This window comes from Numenius arquata, chromosome 8 (assembly GCF_964106895.1).
Source record: "Numenius arquata chromosome 8, bNumArq3.hap1.1, whole genome shotgun sequence".
NCBI lineage: Eukaryota > Metazoa > Chordata > Aves > Charadriiformes > Scolopacidae > Numenius > Numenius arquata.
Window position 1 is genome coordinate 15,432,851 of NC_133583.1, and position 27,337 is coordinate 15,460,187.

Genomic DNA, 27,337 nt, shown 5'->3' on the forward strand with positions numbered 1-27,337 from the left:
ATGTCAATGTAATATTTAGATTGCTAAAGACTACTCTACACAAGAAGAAAGACCGGGCTATCCACTTCCTAGCTATATGTGACTATCTTTCATATTACATTGCATAGTCACAGTGACACCCAATTTTTTCAGTTTTAAATGGTTCATCAATTATGCACATACATCGTGACCATGGGCATAGGTAAAATTTCACAACAAGCAGTTGTTAGAGGTTGATGGGGCAGAATTCATCCTATATTTTCCTCTTTCTAAACACGTGTTATTTCTCCAGACATGTCAGAAGTTTGACAAATCTAATTAATTTTGCACTCAACAAAAATATAGGACTACTATGTAATATGGACATTAAATTGTAATTTTTTAGAGAAAATGTAAGCTATGAAGTAGTAAGTAGTGCTAGCGCTAGTTCAGAGGAGAAACAAATTCTCTTAGGTTTATAACAAGGAGCAATGTATATTTATAAAGAGTATCATGAACCATGTTATCATAAAGGGATACTGTACGCAACATCAACAAGTACTTCACTCCCCTGATTTTCCATGATGGAAACTTTTTATTTTATTATTTCATAAAATAAAAAGATATTATAGTAGTATATTGGAAGGCAGAGAACTTCCTATTTCATTATTAAATTTCAGTAAGTTGGAACAGGAAAATTTACATCCTAGCCTGTAGGCAATTCTGAAGCCCCAAAAAAAGGACTGCTTTTTCAAAACAATTACTTCATAGTGACCTAGTAAATGTGGTTCATTGCAGCTCAATACTTTGAACAGATGAAAAGCACATTCTAATTTGTCTAAATAAGCAAGGATAGCATAAAACCCCACACGCCTAAAATGCAAAATGGTTTTTTCCCTAACTGAAACATAGCTAACTTAAGTAAATACTGTCATATAACTAGTAAATACTAATATCTTCATAGTACTAGTAATTATAATTTTAAATACATTTTAAAATATAATAATTAATTTTTAAGAAGAAAATTAAGACATATGTGGTGTGAAATAACAGCAGAGGCAATGCTTTTGTGAAGCATTATTTCAGTCTCCACAACTGGATTAACAAGTTACCTCAATAGGTTAGGAGAAGGAAAAATTTAATTTATCAGGTCATTGGTCTTAAAGCCATTGGTCTTATTATACGCAAGAAAACCAAATCAAACTAATTATCTTTGTAGAAGAATTAAAATACTACTGTCCCTTGAACTGTGCCTTTCATGTTTTTTACAAGTAATAATAAGAATGCATACAAAATACCTAAATACTCAATAAATGCATCAACCTCTTGTTATTCTATATCCAACTTGTCATTTCAAAGTATCTCTGAAATCTAGGTCCAAATTGGTCAAAAGCCACATCAGCATATTCTTGACATCTTTGCTTTGAGAGCAGCAAAGCAAAGGTGGCAGTTTCCTGGACAAGGGTTACTTCAGCTGTCACCAGCACAACGCAGTGTGTTTTCCACAACTATTTCAAAACATAATAACTGACCATATACAAAAGAATTAACTACAGCACAGGGCTGTTACAGTCATTAAAGCTTTTCAGGAACTCATAAAATACAACCGGTTTTCATTAAATATGTAAAGTTCATACAAATTTAAAATTGTTCATTGGAATTCTTCAAAAACTAAAATATATCATGTTTATAAAATTCTCCAGGAAGCGTCTTAGTAAAAACAGTTTTACTTATAGCTGATACTTTTAAACAGAAAGTGTTGTTGATAGTTAAAAAATATGGAAACCAAGCAGTTTACTATTGTTTCATCAATGCCAAAAGCAATTCCGTAACATCAGAGTTATGTGTTGACCAGACGTTTTCAGGCTGCTGAAGCAGCCCTATGCTCACAGCCTGTCTCTCCCAGATACATGGAACTAAGGTTAGTTTACAGTTGCCACAGATGCTTTTCTATTAACATAAGTATTCACCCTGAAACAGAGGAGTTCTGTGAAAATTGATAAAGCTAAATTTTTGTATTGGAAATAAGTTCCTAATCTTACCTTTTCATAAATCAGATATGTTATTTATTAAAAATCATATTTCTCTTTGGGATACATTACTGCTTCATAATTAAACTAGAATTACTTTGGTATTAAAAACCTACAGTATTTTATTAAACCTCTGAATATTTCAGAGAGAAGTATTGTGGAATGTTTATTACAATGCATATACATTATCAAGTGTGAACATACAGCATTAACCAAAATTACTAGTAAATAGTATAATCTCTAATGTTTAATTCAGTTCACATGATCTGTCAGGAGAACAAATATTTCCTCTTGCCATAGCTATATATATATACACAAGTTCTGAAAACTACACTGTTGATATAAGAAGAAATCTAATAGTGAGGTTTGCTTGATACAAAATAGTAAAAATGTTAAAAATCAATTTCATGCACTACGAGTTTTAACAAATCAATGTTTTCTGCCTCCAGGCTTCAGAGTGAACAGATGCTACAAGGTGATTCTGAAAAAGGATTAAATAACTAAAATGCATGTGGTTTGGTCTTTCGTTGTCTGAAGGGGGTTTATGGGGCTTTTGATTTGTTTTTTAAACCAACTGCATTACCTGACTTGTCTTTCTTTTTTTGAAAATTTCAGTACTTTACATGTCCACTGCAAAAATCACATAGCAACATGGAAATTATCATTTCCTTGTTCCCCTTTTTATCATACCAGATGCCCAGGATACGTGGCATTAATTTGATCCATGCCAAAAGAAACCATATTTCATTTTACAGGCAGCGCAAAGAATAGCTTCCTCAGATTGTTCACTCTACATTTAGCTGAGGCTGTTTATTATTAAACAATCAAAAGGTACTGTTGTACTTTCATAGAGGCTGGGGGGTTTACCGTCAAAGAGTGGTACTTTATTCTGACTTCAAAGGGCATACTATTGACACAATTATTATCTATCATATCGTTTTAAGGAAAATTTGTTTTTAAAAAAATCAAAATCTTCAAAGACTCATTTTTTCCTATTTCGTGTGTCCAGTCAGTACAGTAATGCCCTGCCAGTGATGCTATAGTGCCCCTTTTGTTACTGGAAAAGGCATCCCTTATGAAAGCACTGCAAAACATAGAAGTGTATTTCAACCCTACTAGTGGTGAAAAAATGTCAGGGCAGGACATTAACCACTGAAACATCATTTTAAGGAAAAAGATTAAGTGAATTTTGGAATGAGGTAACAAGGACTTCAATTCCAATTTCAATAATTTCAGAAATCAAATAGATTCCAGAAAGCAGGAGTATCCTGCTTTTAATGAGTCAAAAAGCATCTTTTAATCTTTACATCTTAAATAACTCTTTTTAGTAATAAACTGTGCAAGAAATAATATTGGTTCATCCCTTTACTGTCCTGTTGGAGCCTTTGTAGATTAATATTTGAATTTCCTAGAGTTTGAATTGGATATCTGTCCAACTGTGTGCACAAACATTCGCATGCAACTGTAGGCCTGATTTCCATGTGCAATTACCAGAATGTGCAGTATCTAATTGTGGACTCAAATACCTAATTGACATGCATAATCTTGGTAATTCCAAATGCAAATTAGGCACACAATTATGACAATCAGACTCTGATGTCTGATTACAAAATTATAGGGCCAGAGCTCAACAGGAGAAGTTGTGTCTTATTACAGTGAGGAAGTATCGATGTGTTCAGCTGTGCAGGTATCTATGATCCATTTAGAAGTGGCTGAAAAACATGAGCTGATGAGTGTGAGGATACAAATCCACTTGTGCATGTCAGCCAGGACAAGGTCTTTGGCAAATATCTACAAGGGTTCAAACCAGAACACCAGTGATGCATGCACTTGGTCTTGTACCCTTGCATGCTGCTGATTTTGTCTGTTTATAAACGCTATCCGGTGCCAAAACCAGAAAGTCCCAGTGATCCTAACATCTGATAATAATCCATGTATACAAATCAAAAAGGTTCTCTCCTTTTCTTTTTAAACTATGTAAAGTTTGTTAGGATCCTTTAAGTCAGAAACAAACCAACAAATACATTTGATGGACCTAGAATCAGGAAATGAGTTCTTGTCCTAGGTATAGTTACAAACACGCCTATTTGAAGAACAATGGGGTATGCTGAACAGGGTGTACTGACACTGGTTTTCCAAAGATGAAAAATAATATTTACACACACCTATTTCTGCTTAAAAATCCAGTGGCCTAACTTGACTTGGACTATTTCAGAACTTAAATGAGGAGGAACATAGAAAGATTTTTAATGGTCTTCATATTGTATGCTTCACAGGACAGTTATACAGAATATTAAAATCACACCACTGTTGTATATGGCTTTGGCATAACTGAGTAAGAGGATAAATTTATAACGATTTATCATGATTTAACTTGGAGTTTCTCTTATAATGAGATTATTGAAAGTGTTTTTTGGTACACGCAGGTGTATTTACCTCTTCTAGCCTCATAGCTTAATCAACAGTTGTAGGGATTTTGGACCATACTTGGTTAGATGAAGTTGTCAGACTTCAGGGATTAGGGTAAAATTGTTTGGCAAAACATGATAGCAAGTCATATTTCTGTTACTTCATTTTTCAATTTCCTACTTTTGATTTATTAGGGTTTAATTGTGAATAAATTTAAATAATTCAAGTTAAGTAATTTATTTCAACAAATCTGTGCTTGGGAGATGACGTATGATTTTTGCAAAGTGTCAGGCCACTTTTTCATGATTTGGAACATAGGAGCATTTAGGGAGGTAGAGGGGGGTACATGAATACATCTGATCTGAGAATCTGATATTCCTTTCCTAATTTCAGGTCATTGCACGCAACTTAAACACTCTTCTGAAATGAAGGCCAGAAAACTGTGAAAACTGAATTTTTCCTTTATGGCAGAAGCTCCCAACTTTGTAGCCAAAAAGATACACTGGTTTATCCAGCCCATAGTAAAGTTGAAGAGTAATTCACTGATTTGGAGGCAATTCTGAGGCGTCTCCTTTTACTGCTCTCTTATCTTACAGGCTGTTCTGAAGGCTTCACCAGGTTTACTCTCTAAGATTATAAAAGCTGACTGGTGTCTATAATCACAATAAGACAACAAGTTTTTACATTCTGGAAGTGAACAGAACCTGGTCACACTCCTAACAAAAGAGAAGGAGTCCCGTGGGTGCACAAGTGTCAGGGGAATTTTTTGGCCTCCATTACAATAAAAGGAGGATACTCCATAGCCTTCAAGGTTTTACCCTTTTTGATCAAGAAAAAGAAAGGAGAAGAAAAAAGTACAGCCATCTTCATTTGACATCTGAGGAAGCAAACACATTTGAAAGCAAGTAATGACACATTAATGCAGAGAACCAAGCTCCAATTCTCAAATGCCAGGTAAGTGCAGCAACAACCATCTCAGACATATACAAAAAAGAGCAAACAAGTTGCCTGCTAATGTAATCCCTAATGTCTGGCATTCATGTTTTGGTATAGCCTTTTTTTTTTTTTTTGACAGTAGCAAACATTTGCAGAATTTCACTGATGGATTTTTCCTTAGCATCATGACAAAGATAGTCACAATAGTGGCCTGCTTGGCACAAGTTTTCATTGGCACACAGGCTGTTTTAATGTATCTTAACACGAGGACACCACCTAAGGCTTCACAAATAGAGATACATCACACAGTAAGTTCAGCTTGCTGTGGCTTACAGCACATCCTTTTTCTGGAAGACTCAAAAACCTGTATGCCTTTATATCATATTTCTCTACCACTGACGAGATGGAAGTACACTGGTAGCAATTTTACTGTTGTAAACTTCTGACCAAATCAAGCCCCTGTCTTATCTTCCTACTTACCTAGCTAAACCAGCCTATTTTGATGGTTTGGTTGTTTTGGTGGAGTTTTTTTCCTTCTATTTTAGGGCTTCTGAATTAGTCAATTGAGTTAAGCCCAGCTTCCCATTTATACAGTTTTTCGGCAGTTTTAATACAACAACAAAGTTTCAGTTTCCTCCTTAAGGGAATACGTTACAGTATATATATACAGTAGTCCCAGTACCCTCTACAGATACATTGTACGTACATTACAGCCACTTGTGATTACCAAAAATAAGGTACCATTTGTGATGAGTAGGAGCATGCTACCCAAATTAGATGAAGTTACAGGACCACGCATTCAAATCTAAACATACATGAACAAAGCATTTTCCACTGATTCCAAAGAAGGAAGTAACACAACGGATATATGCAGCAGAGTTTATACAGTTACACTGGAAAACTATGATATTTGCTATTAGTTGTCTGACAAAGGTGAGCTTCCTACAGAAAAGCATTGTTAATGGGTTCAACATTCCTCCAGATTTCTCTCTCAGTTTTAGTGCAAGTTTTTGCTACTTCTAGTATTAGTTCCCACACTCATCTATGCATGCTGTAACTCCAAATGTTCCTGAGACATACTTGGCAAAGATTTATCGGATTTTTCAAGAGGGACTACACCAGCGTGTAAACCAGTAAAAAAACCCAATACCAATCAGGAGGCATATGCGTGAGGTGGGAGAGTGATGTTTACTGATGTGTCACAGGGAAGTTTACCCACACGTACTAACAATTGATAAACACGCATTAACATCTGTAAAATGCATTTAAGCACCATCCCGTTTAAAATCCGTTGCCAGGGCAATCACAAGTTCACTTGCTGGTGATGATGAACTCGCGTTCCTTAGCATGTTGTGTTGGTAGACTGGATTTTTTTCAGGAAAACAATCCTGAAAGCAAAGCTGAACAAAGACCTCAAGATTCAATATGCTCAGATTAAAAACAAATTCTTATTAAGTAAATTAGTTGCCTGGGGCTGCAATAGAAAACTTCAGACCAAATTTCAGTGGTCTGGGGCTAGTTGAAAGTTTTGGGGGTCTATAATGGCTAGCCAGTTTTTTAAAAAGTAGATTTCGGTGAGACCTTCCAGTTTTGGTTTTTTGTAACAGCTAAGCAATGCAGTCAACAATCTTTTTGGAGGTCTGGTAGAGATTGATAGATAAATACACACCTAAGTAATTTGCTTAAATAAAATTCAATATGAAAAATTTGTATTTACCAACCTCTTATTGGCAATATCACTCAGCTTCATTGCTGAATCATTCTTCTGGTTATTTAATTTCTGGTAATTGCATACCAAAATAAAAGCTCATTGGAAGTTATACACTACATCTGTCTATTTTTGTCATTCTAATTTACGTAGGGGTAAGTTCTTGATTTAGTTTGGAGTTACTGTGCCTATCTGTGCATCTAGAAGATGATATATTTCATCTGGAAACATTTACAGAGAAATGTCCTCAAACCATATATAGTACATTAAAACAACATATAAAAGAGGAATGTATATTGTAATATTGTTACTTTAAATCTGGAGTTACATTAAATCAGATTGTCATACGATTCCTTTGGGGTAGGTAAATTGTAATATGGAGTTTCTCAAATACGAAAACTTCTTGGCCCAAGAAAACTAGTATTAAAATAGGCAGTTCCACATGTTTGTAATTTGTGGAGAAAGTGTAGACGGTGACAGAATAGTGTCTGAACTATTTCCCACTCTTTTATAAATTTGTGTATAGCAAATTGATACACTTCAAGGTAGCAGCTGGTTAATGCTAATGCCAAATTATAAATTAGTCTGGTAAAATTCAAATATATGTTACATATTTTATATTACTAAACCACATTTAGGATCACAGATTAATTTCAACCTCATTTATGCTACTCATTATAATTATAGATTTAATCTTTGTGATAAACAAAACTTGAAGCAAGTTTTGCAAATTAAGGATAGCTTACAACATTCTGAAAATATGTCTCCACATATCTAAACTGAACATTCAATGCAGGTATGTGCCAACACAAAAATTTCACGACAAATGCTAGGCTGTGAAAAATTTTAGAAATAAGTGGATGCAACTTGGTGACTACCATATCACCTGAAAACATAATTATTATTAAAACAAATTACTATATTCTCCTACTGTAAAAGTGAAAGCAGAAACGCTATATGTTGGGAGCAATCTGGTACTGGGATGCCTACTTTTTATCTTAGTAAAACTGGTAGCACATATATTAACACCAATCACATCACTCTGTTATATTTGAAGTTTAAGTTTGTCTTTTATAAATACATAAACCAGACCTGATTCAATAAGCTTTCTCAAAAGCAGTATGTTTTCTGAAGTTGTATCTGACAGAAATTCAAGGTGCAATTAGATTCTCACTGCACTGAAAACTACACAGAACATAAGCTTGTAGAGAATCAACAGTTCTGTCGAAAAAAAAAAATATTATCAAAATCTATGGATATTTCTAAACATATACTAGCATCTCTTCCTTGTAGGTTGTCACTAGCAGTAAAAAAGTGAATAAAGATTTACAATTCAAGACTGCATTGCTTTGCTGTTTTTGAAGCTGATAGGGAACAGCTTTAGATGCTTAGAATCATCACTTCTTTCCATGCATCCTCAACTCTTTCTTAAAGAAAAGCATGTTACTTGATAAACGTGTTAAGAGATTCAGGGCTGAAAATTTATTTTCCCCAACCGTCATTCCTTTCCCATAACAAAAATGCATGAATATATTCATTATTAAAATGCTTAATTATATTAAATTTATTTGATGTCCTTTAAAATTCTGCTGTAATGCACCAGACTGATACTTATTAGTGCTTTAATCAAGGATTGATCTTGATTAAATAACCCCTACAGGTACGATGGGGCTTGTTAAAAAAAAAAAAAAAAAAAATTCCTGCCTTCACTACGCCAATCACTATGCAATCTCTACCAATCTTCAAAACATACCTTTGGCTAAGTTGAAAGTTGCAAAGGTAAAAGTACTCATGCTGTGTTTTCACGGAATCATGGAATTGTTGGAGTTGGAAGGGACCTTTTAGAGATCATCTAGTCCAACTCCCCTGCCAAAGCAGGATTGCCTATAGCACATTACTCAGGACTGCATCCAGGTGGGTCTTGAAAATCTTCAGAGAAGGGGACTCCACAACCTCCCTGGGCAGCCTGTTTCAGTGCTCTGTCACCCTCACTGTAAAGAAGTTCTTCCTCATATTTGAATGGAACTTTCTATGTTCCAGCTTGTGCCCATTGCCCCTTGTCCTGTCAGTTTTCTAACTGCTCTTTCTGCTTAGCAAAACAATGCAGGATCAAGAATCTCCAAGAGAAATGCAACACTCTTGCTCTGTAGACACTTTGTACAGACCTATGCTACAGATTTACTGTTCCTACCTGAAAAACAAAGAAAAAAATAGGAGGGGGGTGGGGGGAGGGGGGTGGGTAGGGAAATGTGGGCTTTATCTTTCCCGACACTTGGAATAGAAAACTGAGTCATATTACTCAAGGGAGAATATCACCACAGAGTACATATAAGAGGGTTACAATGTTTTAAATGCTTTTTCATACTTTAACAAGAGTGGATTTTTTTTCTTTTAAGTAGTTACCACCTGTGGTTCAGAAAATAACAGTCTAGAGCCAATGTGTGAAACTACACTGTGTTTACAATGCTGTTTCCCTCCCCAAAAAAGAAGAGATTTTATGGAGGGGAAAAAAAGGAAAAAAAAAAAAGGCAAGAGTCTACTCTTTCACTGAGAAAAAGTGTAATCCAGACAGCAGAAAAGAAGGCTCCGGGGAGACGTGATGGCAGCCTTCCAGTACTTAAAGGTGGCCTACAGGAAAGATGGGGAGGGACTCTTGATCAGGGAGTGTAGTAATAGGATGAGGGGTCAGAGTTATAAACTGAAAGAGGGGAGATTTAGAGTAGATATTAGGAATAAATTTGTTATTGTGAGAGTGGCGAGACACTGAAACAGGTTGCCCAGAGAAGCTGTGGATGCCCCATCCCTGGGGGTGTTAAAGGACAGGTAAGATGGGGCTTTGAGCAACCTGGTCTAGTGGAAGGTGTCCCTGCCCATGAGTGCTGGAACTCAATGATCTTTAAGGTCCTTTCCAACCCAAACCATACTATGATTCTATGATGATTCTATGATTCAGCACCAACACCATTAAGAAGCATTCACTTCCCAAGCTGAAGCAGTTTCCCATAGTCTACCAAAAAAAAATCCTTGTCATAGATTTTTGAGACAAATGGAGACAAATACTCATGATACTTTTGAGCCTTCCAGTGTTAAGGCAAATAAATTGTTAACTTCATTACATGAAGTAGAAAAATAAGAACATATACATTCATAGAAGTTAAGAAACAAATTAAGATTGACAAAGTCAAAGTATATAAAAATACATGGAACTATTACATGCTACCTATCTCAAGTTTACTCTCTAGTTCTGGCCTTTCAAGGAAAGAGCAATAACTAGTTCACTAATACGAATAACTGGAAAAAAGGACACATTTAGTTATTTTTCGAAACCGTGAATGTTATTCAATTTGTAGGCAAAATAAAGCACAAAGTGATTCCAGAATTTAAAAAACAATAATAATTTAGCTAACAAGAAATTATACTGAAGCTTACTCTGAAGAACAAAATCTGAAATTGTACTTAGCTATTTTGAATAATTGAGCACTGCTCATAAAATCTGAGCATCATCTGGGTGGCATAAAAACTTTTTGATCAATTAAATTAAAACAAATCTGACATTAAGTAACATATGGGTGTATGGTAATCGGCATTTTGATCGGTTGCAGAGTGATGGAAAGGTTAACAGTAGGATTGATTCCAGACAGTACATCTGGGCAATATATTTGAATCTTTAGTTTTAATTCTAGAACTTGCACAGCTTTCATATGGTTAATTAGATGCATCCACAACAAAGCACTCATTTATAAAACTGCATTACAGTTCACAAATAAGGGTCTTCAACACTAAATGATTTGAAACAATTCGTGTCATTTCACATAATAACCAAATGATATTTAGACAATCTAAAAGTCAACCATGAGGAATACCAAGTATATTAAGGGAGCAGCCCATGAAGAAGAATTCCTGTAGACTGTAGGTGTACACGTAGGCAAAATGCAAAGAACTCATGTGAATAATACAACTGAGTAAAGTTCAGCCTAACAAGACCAAATTCATTTTATCTTGGTATACATAAAAAGACCTAAGATAGACACACTTCGAAGTTTCAGAGCTATGTTTTCTACTTATTGTAACATCTCATTGAGTTATTGAGGAAAAATGAACTACCACACAACGTTAAGCAAAATTCAGTGTTCAGCTGAAACTTTTCTGATTTGCCTTCAGTAAAAAGAGAGAAGTATTTAAAAAAAGATGCAAGACTATTGCCCTCTCCAGCCGTAAGCAAGACAGTATAGATGGGCAAGTCTCTTTAAGAGAAGTTTTAGCAGTGAAGTTCTACAGTAACACAAGGGGCTTATTTTAACAGGCCTTTCCCTCTACAAGAAACACAGGACTTTTCACCCATCTTATTTCATAATTTTACATGGTATAAACAATCTTACCATACCTTTCTAAGAAGTGTGATGCAGTAACACTTGTATAAAGCAACTGCATTTGGATGACAGGCAATAAACTAAATTTCAAGCTGCAGATTCATACTGCAATCTCCCTTCAAATAAAACTTTCACTGAAATCACTGTAATTTTTTGTAATTTTGTAATTGGCATTTTCTGAAAAATGCCAGCAGGATGTAATTAATTTGAACACTTTCACAGAACTTTCTTGAATAAATGTGTTATTTTTTTGACACATCTATTTGGAATGCTGTATTTTTTTATTATCATAAAATTATATTTGTTTTCATTTGTTCTGAGACTTTTGTTTCAACTTTAGCATTAGTTTTAGTTAAGAATGCAATCTCTTTCTCAGTAGTTACTGGTAACAGAATGATAGTTCAATTTAAAGCAAATGAAGCATTTTACTTAACTACTAAACTTTATTAGCAGCATATTGTCAGTGATTCCTGTATTTTTCCATTAAGTTTATCCAACAAAACTGACTAGGAGGTTATTTTGTTTTTTTCCTACTGTGTCACATAAGACTCCTTTGAAATAGCATAAGGAGAATAATTAATAAATTCTAATAATGGAATGCATTGTACTAGGAAAAGATCATTATGGCACATTGTTACGTACTGCATCCTATCTCTCTGCTGTTTTTTCACTTTGATTCCTTACCTCTTTGTTGGCTCTGTCTGCTTGAACTAATGTTCCATTCAGACACGGCTCTACATAGTGAAGTTCTTCATTATACTACAGAGAGAAGTAAAAAGTATGATGAAAAATTTAATTAAAGGCTTTGAAAGAGACAATTTAATTTAGTGATTTAGAACTACAGTGAACCATGCACATAAAGCACGAACAAAAGGATTCAGTTCATTTTTTTAAAATGGCTGTGGTATTTTTTTTCCTTTTACACGATTGTTAATATTTCAGAGGTTTATACTTTTTAAAAGGAGCATTTCATTGAATGGATGCCAACACTCGGGTGAAGTTAATGGGTACTATATACATTAGCTGGCATAAATACCCTTCAAGTTGAAATCTGGATAGTATTAAGAGGTCATGTTTGATACATCACAGTCACAACTCCCAATTCTTTGCTACATATAAAAAAAGGCCTGACAAATACTTGAGGCACTAACTAACATTTTGGAAGGTTAATAGTGGAACAACTACACCAAAAAGTCTGTAAGCTTGAATCAATCCTAGATATGTCTGACAATGGTCAGAATTTCAGTCAAGCAGAGTAGCTTATTATACAGTAGGTCATAAAGCTGTGACAGATCTTTAAGGAACTATCTGCTTATCTTGCAGGCTCTGGGTAAGTTAGATATCCCAGTCCTATTTTCAGAGCATCCTAAGCATTAAAAGAAACAATCTCATCAGCAGTCAGTAGATCTTGCGGACTCATGGATGCTTAAGTCACTTGATTAAAAATTGGACTTGATTGTTTAAATTTTTTAAACCTTTTAACACAGGTTCAATTAATAGAGAAGTGCCTTCAAAAAGTCTACTTTAGTTGTATAGATACAGTTTTAATTTAATTCCTCCTCTCATTAATTTAATCTACTCTAGAGGTTATCACAGATCAAATTATAAGGCCTCTGCATTTAGGCTCTACTCAGTTTCATACTTCATAGGCATTAAATGAATCAGAACATCCATAGTAAACAACGAATTACAACACATTAAGCCAAGTAAAAAATAATCAGGAAAAATATTTCATTAGATTAATATATGCATTTATTCCCTTCTTCCTCCACCTCAATGAGAATAAAAAAAGCCTTATAATGACTCATTAAAGAATGCTCCTTAGACAAGACTCTCTGTCACTGCAAGTTCTCACTGCCTCATTCTGCCTGTAGCTCTGAATTTGTTCTACTCTTTTCAATTTAACACCGCTCCTTTCTCTACCCATATGTCTAACCATAGACCCTTGCAGCCTGTTCCACTCTGGACACCTGTCATCATCATTGATTCTAACAGTGCACTACTCATCATGCTCATAATTACTGTTGCACAGGGAAGAGTGTTTAATTTGAACTTCATCAAGATATTCTTGAGGCATTGTGCTAGGCTCAGCTATAAGGAAATACAAACCCAGCGTAACCCCACTTACGATTGCTGGTTATACAGACTATTTGCATCCTGCTTAGTTGTATAGAAACATAAATGCTCCAAAGATATTTACACATAATTTCTGCAGCAGATTTGCATGCTTCCCTAATTATTTTATTCCTATCAATGTTATTCCAATATATGAGAGCCTGTGGATAAGTCTATTGCTTCAAAGGTAATATCAAAAAACAAGGAAAGGACTTCTGGAACACTTTAGAGCCACTGGGAATGTCCCATGTGCATCTCTGTATCATAACAGTTTATTGAGCTGATAAATGATGTACTTTCCCCTACAGTTTCTCTCTTCAGACTGCTTTCCAATCTATTTCCTGACAGTCATTGCAAAATAATGCGAAATCTACACATCATCTTTTATTATAGGCCAAAGTCAAGACCACATTCCATTTTATTGTAAAAAAATACTGAAAATCTGTAACAGACACCAGTACCCTGGTCTCTACTCCCAAGCTTTTTCCTGTCTTCACAGGTTTTTTTAGCATGTTCTTTAATCAATATACTTTCCTGTTAAGCCTCTTCCTAGATTGATTTCTGTACCTGTCATTGGAAACTATATTAACATACGTACTTTTTCCTTATTTGATATGAAGCACAGAGGCTAGAATTAGCCAATGTGCAATAAAACACTAAAGTCTACCTGTCTCTCAGTCATGGTCTCAGTTTCAAGCACCAGTATGCAAACAAACTCAGAATTTCCTAATGCTGTAGTAGTACCAAAATTTTTTTTCTATGCCTACCCACCACCATCAAATAGGTGAAACAACTTCCTAATCTATCAGACCTTGCATCTAAATAGCATCATTTCACTCCATTACATTTCTATAAGATTTATTTTAACTACTATTTTGAGTAATTCATATCAGAAGGGTATTCCCACAGATATGTAGCTTGCACCTCTGCTAGCTGCACCATAACCGAGATTCACAGTAGCTTCCCACTAGACCTTTAGTGATATTCAGTTGCATAGTATAAAGCATGCCCACACTTTCACAGAAGACATGCTTTCAGTCTCCTAGCAGCCCCATGTTACAGAATCAACCTACTTCAAAAAAGGATGAATAAAAATGTTCATTCTCACATAAACAGCACAATTTCATAGATGGCATATAGACGAACTCTCATTGTCATTACGAACATAAGAAAACATAGATATTCATCCCTCTGAAACCCAGCCAAATGATGACACTATTTGCATTTGTGGCATCTAATTCACCTTGAGATTATTCCTTAAAAATATTTTAAGTAATCTGCTACGTATGGCAGAAGAAACCGGATTATGCCAAGGTGTGTAAATGAGTATTTTATGTAATAGTGTTCTACAGATAACAAGCATAACCTGGAAATGTTCTGTTTGTTAGCAGTTCTTCCTCTACTGTATGGATACAAAAGAAAGCATAATAAGAAAAACCTTTATGTAAAAAGTTTTAGCAGCTTCTGATGTTTTGGCTTCTTACAAGGATGCATTTTTATGATCTATTTTAATTCTTATACTCTTCACTAATTGTATACAGTTTTCTTTTTTAAAAACTCAAATATTAAGAGACGGAAAAATTCACTGGACAAAATTATTTAAGTTTCAAAATAAATCAATGCAATAGCTGAGAGAACTAATACCTGTGCGATAGCTGTGAATAGCCTGTGTTCTGCTGAAGGAAGGAGGGAGAGAAATAAAAATCAATTACACCATCCTTTCTGAGCTCCTCTTCTAAAACCTTGATCTGCTTCCATCTCTCTTGTAATTTAAACATTTGATGACATTGATGTTTATTATTCTTTTAGTTAGTTACATTCATCTGCTTTATTAGCTCACATTATTTTGTCACTCTAGTTATTTCTTTGCACAACAGGTATAAAATAAAATGAGTGGGCTAAAATCTGAACTAAGAGGAACTATATAGTTAGTTAGACAGCTGCTGACCCACATTGTATAATCAGATACTACTCATATTCTGAAAACGTGACATATATATGGTTCTAGCACATCTACACAAGTAGTTTACATTTACCTTAGGACTTTTCATATTTATGCTTTGTCATACTTAAGCTGTCTGGAGCAAGGTCCACGGAAACAAGTTAAATTCACATTTTGTTGTGCAGACAGATAAAAGATTTCACACTATATTAGGCATACTCAGACATCCGATACAGCCCAACCTAAGATCTGACAGTGAAGCCAAACCAGAAAAGGAACCAAAGGAATTGGTATTTCCAAAGTTCCACTAGTGTTACCACGCACAACCAGTGGCACATAAGCACAGCCCACTGCTTGGAGCAATCATATGAAGGTTAGCAATTGGCTGCCTTTTTCTTTCTCAGCCTGCTCACATATTAGCTGTACAAAATCCAATTATTCAGGCAGACTGAAAAGTAAGTTTATCCATAATCTATTCTGTATGACTACAAGAACTCCAAAGAAGAAACTACACAGAAACCATTTATAATGGAAAATTCTACAAATTAAAACCAGGGACGTATACTACTGTGCTTTGAATTAACAAATACTTTTCTTTTAATCAATTTTGCTAAAATGGTGTGACTAAAGCACTAAAATTAATTTAACATTCTTGGCTCAGTTAATATTTTGTTAATTTAATGTAGAGTTTACATTTTTATAAAAGCATTTTAAAAATTTCAGCATTCGGCAAAATTAGTACTCGTTTTATGATAATATTGTTAATTTAACGCATGACTTGGAATTATACTTCAAAGCGAATTGGAAAAACACGCCTTTTCTCTTGTTGCAGGCATCTCTGTTCATGTACCAGTGAACTGACCTTAAATTTTAACACAGGCAGCACAAAATCACTCTTGTATTTCAACAGGTTTTTTTCAATTCAATCATTTAGTCTACCAATTTCAGACAGATTTTGCAACAACCTAACCATGAAAGCTAAAACAATTTTTAACATTATCCTTTATGTTTATTCTCTGGAAAGGCCTGAATTCTGCTTTCTGCTATATATACATATAAATTTAAAAATCTATTTAGTGAAAAATCATTAGCTAATGTACTAATGCCAGTGGCTTTTAGGTTTTGTTCTTGGCTGGGGTGTTATGGGGTTTTTTTTGCTGTCCTACTGCATATTTATAAGTATCAATTGAATTTTTAACTATGTTAGTATGTGGTGACCACAAGTCCCATCACAGTTAATGAGAATCCTAAACATCGTTTTGTATATGGAATAGTGAAACACATAACAACCACCTGAAAAGCAAATTGAAAAGTTTTTAAAACTTTTTGTACTGTGAAACATTGTAAAGGGAGAATAAAAAATTACCAGAGATGATGATCACAAATTTTGCACAATTGCTTTTCGGACATCACCATTTCATCTGCTAAGTTCTGTTTCCTCTTCTTCCACTGACATAGATACTGACTTTCTCAATGCTCAATTGCTTTCCATTCTTGACTCCCACTGTCAACGCAGAGCCCCGGGTTACACCAGTCCAGCTTCTCTAACCTTGTGTTCTCTTTGGCTAACTTAAAGTGCTGTCCCTTCTTACTGTAGCAAACATAAAAGTTTCTCATCTGCTTGATTAACCCTTCCACTTGCTTCATTCTGCCTATTGCTCATCTGTAAGTCCTCTCACATCTTTCAGCACTATTTTTCTTGCATTTCCTTCTTTTGCCTCAAAATGCACACATGCTTTAGGGTTCTCTCCTCTTGTGAGAGTACAACAGATGAGATCTCCTTAACTTATTTGACTCCTAATGTTCCTGACCCAGTTCCTTACTTCTGTTGCAAGTATTTGTTCCATTAATCACTGTCCATAATAAAGTCATCCTGACAATCATTCAGGCGCTTCATCCAGTAAGTGTATTTTTTGTCCAGATTTCCCACATAAAGCTCTTGTGCCACCTCAAATTTTGGTCTGGGAAGAGAAAGAAGTACAGTGTTTGATCATTTCTCTCAGAGTTCCAGATGCCCACCAGCAACAAGTATCAGCTGTGTGCTATGTGAAGAGCAAGTCTTCGACATTCAGGCACAGTGGATTGATTTTTGCACACACTGCACAGCTGGCCGGTTCTAGATACAGAGACTTGCTATATATCACCAGGTTATGTCTAAATTATAAAGAGTAAGATATAATCTCACCCAAACATTTGTCTATAGATGAAAGCTGTATGGGATTTTCAGTGCTTTCACACCAAGAAGCCTCTTGCATGAGCCTTGTTGTCTCATGATTTGATCACTGAAACATCCTCTCTGGTCTTGACAAAGATCATTTGCCCTGCTAGCACTTTCAGCGCAGTGCTTCAGAAGTAATTTCTGCTGATCTCTTAGATCACAGTAAACCTGGCTTTCCTGTGTACCCTCACTACATCTTCCTCTAACTTATCAAATTTTAGGAGTTCACAATCCAACCCCAGACTACCTATGCCACTCCTCATTGAAACCTCCACTCCTTTCTCCACAGCACCAGTCTCTGTTACCAGTTTGTTGCATTTTCAAGCAAACAAATTTTGTGTTTTCTTTACACTATTCTTTTTTTTGCCTTGTGAGACAGGAAGGATTATATTGTGACACTTAGTCCAAAACAACTCCTTAAAAACTCTTCCTCCAAGATACCTCAAGGTATCTTTACATGCTCATTGTCACCCCTGTCATGGTGTCCCCACTTTCCCCTGCGTTTCTGTGGTACCTCTTTCAATGCCACGAGTAATTTCAGGTTCACATTTGCATGGTAGTTAAACCATCAGTGTCCCAGTGAATTTAAACAGCTAAGCTGGTAAGAATAAATCACATTCTCAGTTGCTATTTCTACTTATTTCAACAAAAAAACCCCACGGTACTCATCCTAAAAGATGTTTGAGAGAGGAAACAGATGAAAAAATTACCTCAGAAAAATGCTATAATTACCACAGTAATTACATACCTTTCTAAATATTAAGAATTTCATATACTAGCCAAACTACATATTAGGCACAAGCAGGAGTGGGCTGAGAGGCCGTGCGCTGCCCTGTGCTGGTCACAGCCAGTTCCAGCCGGTGCCAACGTGGGCCTGAGCAGCCTGTGAGGCACCAAACCCACAGCAGCAGCAGCCCTGAGGGGGCTGTGGCATCCACGTACAGGCAGGTGTAAGGAAGAAGTCATCAGGGGCTGGAAACATTTGGAAACACAGCTGGAAAAGTGTCACGGTGAAAAGGGTGCGCTTCTGGACACCGTGGTCTGCAGGTGACCTGCACCGGGGCAGGGACAGCCCTGAGGGCCTGTGGCCATGGGCGACCCGGGCTGAGGTGGGGACACACCTGAGGGACGGAGGCCCATGGGTGACCCACACTGAAGAGGAAAAAAGAAAGCAGAGGAAAATCAGTAAGCAGTGAAGAGTGGCAGTGAGAAACTAATAAGCACAGAGCTGCTGACAGAAACCTACACAGAACCCCAACCGCCCAGCACCTCACCCAGGAGAAGGGAGGGACTGAACGCAGCAGCACAGGTAATGGGTGCCGAGACCAAGGCGTAAGGGGGAGCACTGGACAGCAGCTGAGCCCGGGCAAGGGGCAGGAGGCTCAACTGGGTGTTTCTTTCCTTTTCTCAATGCCCATATCAGTGATCAGAGGTTTGTGTTAATTGGCAATAAATTACACAAAAATTCGGTGACTCCATCCCATTTTACACACAGGTTCAGTTCATTTTCAATTAAAGTTTAAATTAAAAAAAATAAATTTTAGTTATTTCATTTTTGCTTTTTTTTTTTTTTTTAAAGTATTTACACAGTATTTCTGCTGTACTAGTTAGGCAAAATCATTAGTTTGGATTCCAGCTCCATACATCTTTACATTTTTTCTTATAGATGAGCTTTTTGGTTTTTCCAAAGTAAAGAACTTCATTAAAAAAAAAAAAAAAAATTCTTTTTTCTTCCTACATCATTCAATGTAACTGTCACAACTACTGATAAATGCAGCGATTATACACCGAAAAATGTCTGGTCAAGTACCTTAATAATTACTTAGTTGAAACATTCTTTCAACTGACAAAAGTTATTTAGATTACAGTTAACCACAATTTTTTTGAAGGACAGTAAATCTTTTTTTTTTGATGTAGTGTGTAATTATGTCTTTCTACTACATGAGTTTCTGCTAATTATGCAATTATCATGAAGGGGAGATTAATATGAAAGATATTCTCAACTAACTGCGCACTATCTCTTAAAAATACAATAAATGCACATACACCTCAGGCATATTTACTTAATTCTCCATACAACCTCAAGGATTTGCACTCGTGTCACTAAGGTCGCTATTTTAGTAGACAAAGGGCACTTCCCTTGTAGCAAAAAAAGGCCAAAATCTTTCTTACATTCAAGTGTTTTAAGACATTTTTAGGATCTATACATATGATAAAACCACATGTTTATAAAGTGTTAGCAAAAGAATATCAGCAGAGGAGAGTAGAATACCACTGATTCCTGCTCCCCACCATCCCCCATGCAAATTGTAGTTCTGATGTCAGTTTTGGACTTGTTAAAGCCACCCTTACCTACATGATTAATCGCATTACTCTTAAATACTGTAAAACTTGCCTCTTTTAACGGATTTAAAACATGTACCTGTACCACAGAAAACTGACTACCATACACAAATAACAGGAACTACTGATGATCTAATTTATCACTGTCAGTAAGCACTAGTAATACCTCTGCATAATTTATACACACATACATTTCAGATTCACACTGACAAAGCATGAACAATAAAGAGCTATTTTATTATTCCATACAAGCTTCAGAAAAAGCTAAGATCTGATTCTACTAATTCTTACATATTAACCATTTTGCAATTTGCACTGTATTGCAGAAGCTGTGAGGAGTGGAAAAAGATGGGAGAGAACACACCCCAAAGATAAAAATTAAGATAATGTAGAAAGTTCAGGCAACCTACAAAACAGATTACTATTCTTTGCAACTCCAAACTCAAGAAAACTTAAGGGGTTTCAGATTGCAAGTCATAGGAAAACACTTTGAAAGCACTGTCACCTGAAGAAGCTTGCATCAGAAAATCAGTGTCTGTCCAGTTGGTTCAGATGTCATCTTATATCCACCACCTGCCTGCAACATTTTTCAAGCGTATTGTGTGATGTAAAACATGACAGATAGCAACAAATGATGGAAGAAAAAAAAAAAAGGAAGAAAAATCCTGAGACACTCACAGCAATTATATTGAAGAAGTCATCATCTCCAAGGGTATCCAAAATAGATGAAACTGTCTGTTTTGCAATAGTCAAGCGAAGCCCTTTCATGCTGCCACTGACATCTACTAAAATTACCACATCTTTTGGAGAAGTTGCTGCCTGGATATACCTAAGAAAAAAGATAAAACAACTTGTTATTTTAAATACTGAATTTTTCTTCCTTTCAAATTTCTTAAACACTGGTAGTCATCATTGCCTACCATTTTCTATTTCTGCAGTCAAATGCAATGACTCCATTCTCATCAGGTTCCCATTTAATTCCTGTTTAAAAAAAAAAAAAAAAAGATTAAATTATATATTCACACTATCTGTTCAAAAGGCATCTGTGGTATTGGGGCTAAGCAGCACTTAATTGAGTCTCATACTTTAATTGGCAATGGTATTACAACATAAGAAACACTGGAAAAAATAATTTAATAAAATAGGACCACCAGAAACAATATTTTTTTTCCTCACTCCTTTTTAGCCTACTGTAAGGTGAAAACCTCTTCAAGCCAACTATGTTCCTCATACTACTCTCACTAAAGTACTGTCATACTTGGTCATTGGTACTGGCAAGCTTTATGAGATGCTTGCCAAGTCCCTTTCAGAACTTGAGCACTTGCTACCCATGGCTGATTTCAACAGGTCCTGTTATACTGCTTCACTCACAGGTCATAAACCTGTTTTGCTAACATCACTATGAAGAGGTAGTATCTCCTGGTTGTGGGTCAAAAGAAGTATGATAAAAACATCTCCAAGCAAAAAAAAAAAAAAAAAATTGACAGGGCTTCCTGCTTTTTACACTCATTTTCTAGCACAAAACAAGAAACAGACTTTAAAATAAGGACTAAAGTTTCTTCTACCTTTGAAATAAGATGGACCTTGAGAACTGAACTCTAATCGAAAACTAATACAGATGTAGTAGCCATTACTTTCAGTCATTTTCAGACATACAAGCTTATAGTAAACTTGCTCACATTAAACTCAAGGCTTCAGACTTAAAAACCATAGGTCAGCTAAAGGAATAGTTCCTGCTGTGGGTCTGATCCAAAGTTACAAAAGCTGAGGATCAGCTTATTTAACTTTTCAGTTTATTCATTATGTAGCAAATTTGGTATGTGATTAAACATAAGTGGTAACTATATTTTAACTTATTTCTATAGAAATAATACAAGCCATCTAATTGCATTTTATTACAACTGGTGCGAAAGTAAACTTTGAAACACATTTTTGAAATCTTTAAATGTAAAGGTGTCAGGTTAAGTGAAAGTATAAAACTGAACAATAAATCACAATTAAGTCTTACTCTATGCATCGATAGAGTTAGATTATCTAAGTTCAGTAGTTCAATACTATGTGAAGGGTCCTCCTTACCCTCCTTCTCCACAGGCTGTTAAGAATTTAGTTGAAAATTGGTGCAAAAAACTCAGAACGTTGAAAACGTTGATTAGAAAAATCTCTCTCTGAAAACTAGATAAAGTAAAATCAAACTTGCAAGTATCTGTGAAAGTCATAATTTGTGACAATATTCAGTGGAAACTGGCAGCCATAGCATTCTTTATTGTATTTTAAGTAAGAACTTGTATTCCTCTTACCTGGATATTGCCTGAAAAATCCTTTTGCACTTCCAAAGTACTGCCAGATGAGAGAAGGGTCACGATCAAAATTATCAACAAACACCTTATTTAAAGATTCTGACCAATAAACTCCATTTACAATGGCTGGGTCTGGGGGAAAAAAGAAAAAGAAAAAAAACAGAGAAAAGTGACTTTACCTAAATAGAACCCCTTGAATTCTATTATCTTCATCTTACTCAATAATCCAAAAAATCTAGTGATTGCAAACTATTGCAGAGTATCTTTTGGTTTGCCTTGTCAATTAAGTGATTAAAAAATAAATTATACACTTAAATAATGAAAGTATGCTTAAAATACAGAAGAGACACCGGGTACATTTTTTAGATAAGTTAAAATTGCTTATTAGACCATCTATCTGGAACTACTGTATTGTTTGTTCTGGAGAAAATAAGTGAGTCCATCTAATAATAGATTATTTACTCCATTTACTTTCCCTAAATGCAAGGAATGACTCATGGCAACAATTCATACTTCTTTTTTAATCTTCAACTTGGTAAAATCATTCTCACTATATTTGAAAGTTTTTGCTTGTGGGAACAGAAAGTGAAATATCTTTTATTTTACATTTGAATGCGTTATGATATACACACAAACACAAATTTTTATGAAAAATAACACTAATTGTTATTTGGAAAACACTGGATCCAGATTTCACAATGATTACCTCATTTTTTCATTCCCATAGGAAGAGGAACTAAAAAGCAAACCCTAGATGTTAAAAATAAATTATTTCTGTCTAAAACCATCCTTATTTATCAATTCCTAAAAATCCAGGCTGCCCAAGAATGTTTTTAAGGTGCAGATTTGGTTCAACAGTGGGAAATCAGAAATAAACGAACATATCTTAAAACGTTACTCAACTTCAAACTGTGAATTTTGAAAGATGAGAAACAATCAAGAAATACTGTATTCCAAATTCAATCTGTATGTGAAGTCAGCAGAAGAGAAAGGAAAAAAAAGAACTAAAATCACAGATGTATTTTTTTCATTTGTGAAAGTGTGCATACATGAATAGACAGTAACATTTTCTCAAGCATTTGAAATAATGCTTCCATTAGCTTGCAAAATAATGTTGCTGTACTGATTTCAGAAGATTGCTTAGAATGTGATTTTAATGGAGTGGAAAAAAGGTGAATTGTTACCTTTCCTTACATTCATCAAGAAAAACAGTGGAAAAAGGGAAATGTCTCAGCTACAAATCTTTGAATGTTGCTTTCATCTAAATATTTAGGTTTACATAAATGGACTGCTGAAAAAGCAAGGTCAACAAAACACATACTGTTTTAAAAACATGCCTAGTATAGTTACTTGTTTCTCTAGAGGATGAAATATATATTTAAAATCTCTTCAACCAGACACATATCAAACAAACTGATGTCACCAGTCCAATGGTAATACTTCACTATTGCCTAGCTGGCAAAATCCATCGGCCAGTTGTTTCCAAGTCTGCAATTACTCCAGTAACAAGCTGTGATTAAGACATCACAAATTAATCGTCAGACCTGTCTATCCTGGGATCTATCATCAGTTTGTAAAAATATGCTCCTATTTCAGCATCTCAAAATATTGATCCATTGTTCAGCATTTAGACATTGCACAAGAAGCGACAAACTAAAACAAGAATCCTGTTCAAATGTTGCCAGTCCATTCTGGTGGAGTACCTGAATCACTAAAAAGTACAGTGGCATTATTAACTCAGCATTACAATATTAAGAGAAAGTAATAAGTTTAATTCACCCTTGAGAAGAGCAACATAGTAAAGAGTGTTGGTTTTGGTGGTGGTTTTTTTTTTTTTGGTTTTTGGTTGGGGGGAAGGTTTCTTGTAACTGTTTCTAGAAAAGCCTATTTAGAGGAAAAACAAGGAACCTTTTCTCAAGCCTCTAGAGGACTAGAAACTCTTCATATGCCTTTCAGTCATCAGGATTAGTGAAAAGCCAAACGAATCAAACAGAATAATTTCTATCTTAATTTATATCTAAAACAAACTGTAGTGGTTCTTAACAACTTATATTTGGACCTCATTCCAAGACTGCACATTGTACCTCAGTATTTTACAATATCATCAGTTCATCAGATGTCTTCTATCCTGGATTCCAGAGAGGCAAATTTTTAATTCCCTTTCCTAATGAATGTGTGCTATAGTGCCACTCAGCTAAGCAGAGCCTTCACTCTGCCTCCCAGCCCGATGATAATTCCTTTGAATTCTATATACACTCCAGCTCCATAAGGTCATGGGACATCATTAGTCATCCATCTGTTAAGCTCTAAACTAAATGTGAAATCCTTCCAGTGGCATTTCAGAAAAACATATTTACATATAAAAAATACATATATAAATTACTTTAAAAAAAAAAAAAAACACATTAAAATATCCGTGCCATGACAGTAGTGGATTACTTTTTTTAGCCCATATATGAAGAGCCACTTAACATGTTTATGTATCTGTACTACAGTTTAAAGAACTCCATGAAAATACAATCAAGAATTTTTCCTTGACCATGACTTGTTGAGTCTATATTCTGCATTAGGCTGACAACACTAATCACTAATAATCCAAATTCTGATCACTATAAACATTAATCCAGTGACTCTGAAACTAATGGGAATTTTTTAGCTGAAAGAAGCATTAACCATTAAGGCATTTTAAATAAGAGGGCACATTAAAATGCAATCTATGATAACTGGGTTGCTTCAAAATGAAACCCAGTGACAATTCACTACCCTTCCTACACCCTGCGTATCTGTTATGCTGGCTGTTCTTTTCACAATATACCAAGTTACATTTTATGCATCAACCATTTTTATGAAAAAGCAAATAAGGTCACACTAAATTTAACCCTTAGAATACAATGAAAAGTGAAGTGGGGAAAAAAAAAAAAAAAATGTATCTACAGTACAAAACTGCAGGCCTACAGACTTCACATGGAAATCCCATGTCTTTACTGGCTACTGCATCTTAAGCCAGAAGGATTTCAAATGTGAGCTCCTCGTTCTGAATTTGATAATGACTGTTATGTGGATGCATCTCTGTCCACATGCATCATTCTAAATACAGCTGAGTTCCTGACCATATATCCCATTAACATTTTATAGTCTCATCTTCTAATAACCTATAGGTTAAGTCTTTAGTTCTGGGCAATTTCCAACTTCAGTAATTACACTAAATTGCCTAAATTGCCCCCAGTATTTCATTTAGAAACAGTATTAAGTTTTTGTGTTACTGGTTAATGTCATCTGCATCCTCAAAATAGTTATATGTCAATAGTGGTAAATTAATGCTTGTGAATATTCAGAAATTTGGGGAGAAAAAGAATAAATGATAATGCTTAATATAAATGCAAAATCATTAACATGATATTATGGGGCTCAAAGACAATAAATGTAAATAGCTTCTGTCACAATTCTTGAAACATAATTTCTGCTTTTGCTTCCTGGCAGTAACAGCTAAAATATAATTAAAATATTCCCTTTCCCTCATCTTTTAGATGAGCTAGCTTGTAATTATATGTGATTTTGCTCTACTGCTGTTTGTGTAGATGTTACCTATTTTTACTGACATTTAATACAGAACCAACCCCTAGGCAAATAGGTACACCAACATGAACCTGAAACAAAATTGCCAAATAACAGTACAAATGCGTGTAGCAATTAAGTTGCTGTCATAGATGCTGCTGACCCGAGAAAATAGATCTGAAGTCTCAACAAAGGCAACCAAGGCGTGCAGACTGAAAGATGTGCAACAGCATGCCAAAGGTTAGCACTAGAATGAAATAAATTTTAATTCACAGAATCCATAAAAACATCTAGAGTAGAGTAAGTCTATAGAATGAAACTAATACATACACGATGCATCTTGCTTTCTAATTATTCCAGCAAGCTTTATAGAAAATTAAGGAGAGCACTGAGGAATTCAGTGACTATGAAGAAAGCGCAGAATGCTTCTCTTTCTTGCCATACTCTGCTTTATTACCAAGAAAAAAAAAAGTTACCAATGATCCTTAGTTTTTCCCCCTATTATATTACCTTTGTAATATAATCACTAATTTCTCCTGGAAAGCTGTCAAAGATGCTGGCATCCAAAATTATTTTCTGATGACCTCAAGGGCAGCCCCTAAGATTGCATAGCAGTACCGTCATACAATAAAGCAGTACAAGCACAGCCTACAGGACCAAACACTGGAAAAGGAATGCAAAATCCAGCACCCTTTTGGCTCAAAGATAGCAACAATATTAGCTTAGTTTTGCTGACACTGACAACATATTTAGTCTGGTCATATTTTAAAGAATAACAAAATCACATACTTTGCTGGGACACACACCAACAATCTAATAATTACACTATTTAACACTAATATGAATGCTTTTCAGGGTGGTCCAACATATTCAAGAGCTGAGGCTGGATGCCAATTTTGGCAACAGCCTTTGCTTTTTTCTTTGTCTTCCCCTCCCTCTGCCTCCACTGGGTAGTGTGGATGCATCAGCTCACAGATCAAAGCATCTGACCATCTGTAGACACAGAAGGTGGTGTTTGTCCATTTTGCTTAATGTGCTGAGAGCCATTCACCAATGTCAGAAATCACATTCCCTCCTCATAAGTACACAGGGTGGTAAAGACTGTATAAAGGCATGGTAGTAGGTATTTGGTTGTTTCAGCTTCCAATGTTGACCTAATGGCATTCCCCTTCTCTTTTGAAGTGGCAGCAGAAGAACTGGAGAATGGCCATATGTGTTTATTTTTATGCTGAGTTTCATGAGTGGGTTTGGGGGCTCTGGGGGGGGGTTTGGGGAGCTTGTGTTTTGGTTGGGTTTTTTTTGTGAACAAGGTGGTCTGAAATTCAACTTCAGTTCACTGGAAAGCCAGAATTACAGCTGCAAACTTCTTACTAATACCATTCTGGGATAGAGATTCAGTTCTGACTCTGCAAAGAGCTTGCCACTTAATGAATTATAAAAAAAAAAAAAAGGTCCT

The 27,337-nt window shown here is 35.4% G+C and overlaps 1 protein-coding gene across 1 annotated transcript in view; it reads right to left on the reverse strand.

The window, feature by feature from the left end:
* Positions 1-27,337, reverse strand: part of CACNA2D3 (calcium voltage-gated channel auxiliary subunit alpha2delta 3) — a 456,710-nt gene that overhangs the window by 234,672 nt on the left and 194,701 nt on the right. Inside the window, exons 6-9 of the mRNA XM_074151549.1 lie at positions 22,327-22,458; positions 20,950-21,010; positions 20,708-20,858; positions 12,096-12,170 (exon numbers count right to left, since the gene is read on the reverse strand). Of these exons, the coding sequence (XP_074007650.1) occupies positions 12,096-12,170; positions 20,708-20,858; positions 20,950-21,010; positions 22,327-22,458 (419 nt within the window). The remainder of the gene's footprint in view (positions 1-12,095; positions 12,171-20,707; positions 20,859-20,949; positions 21,011-22,326; positions 22,459-27,337) is intronic.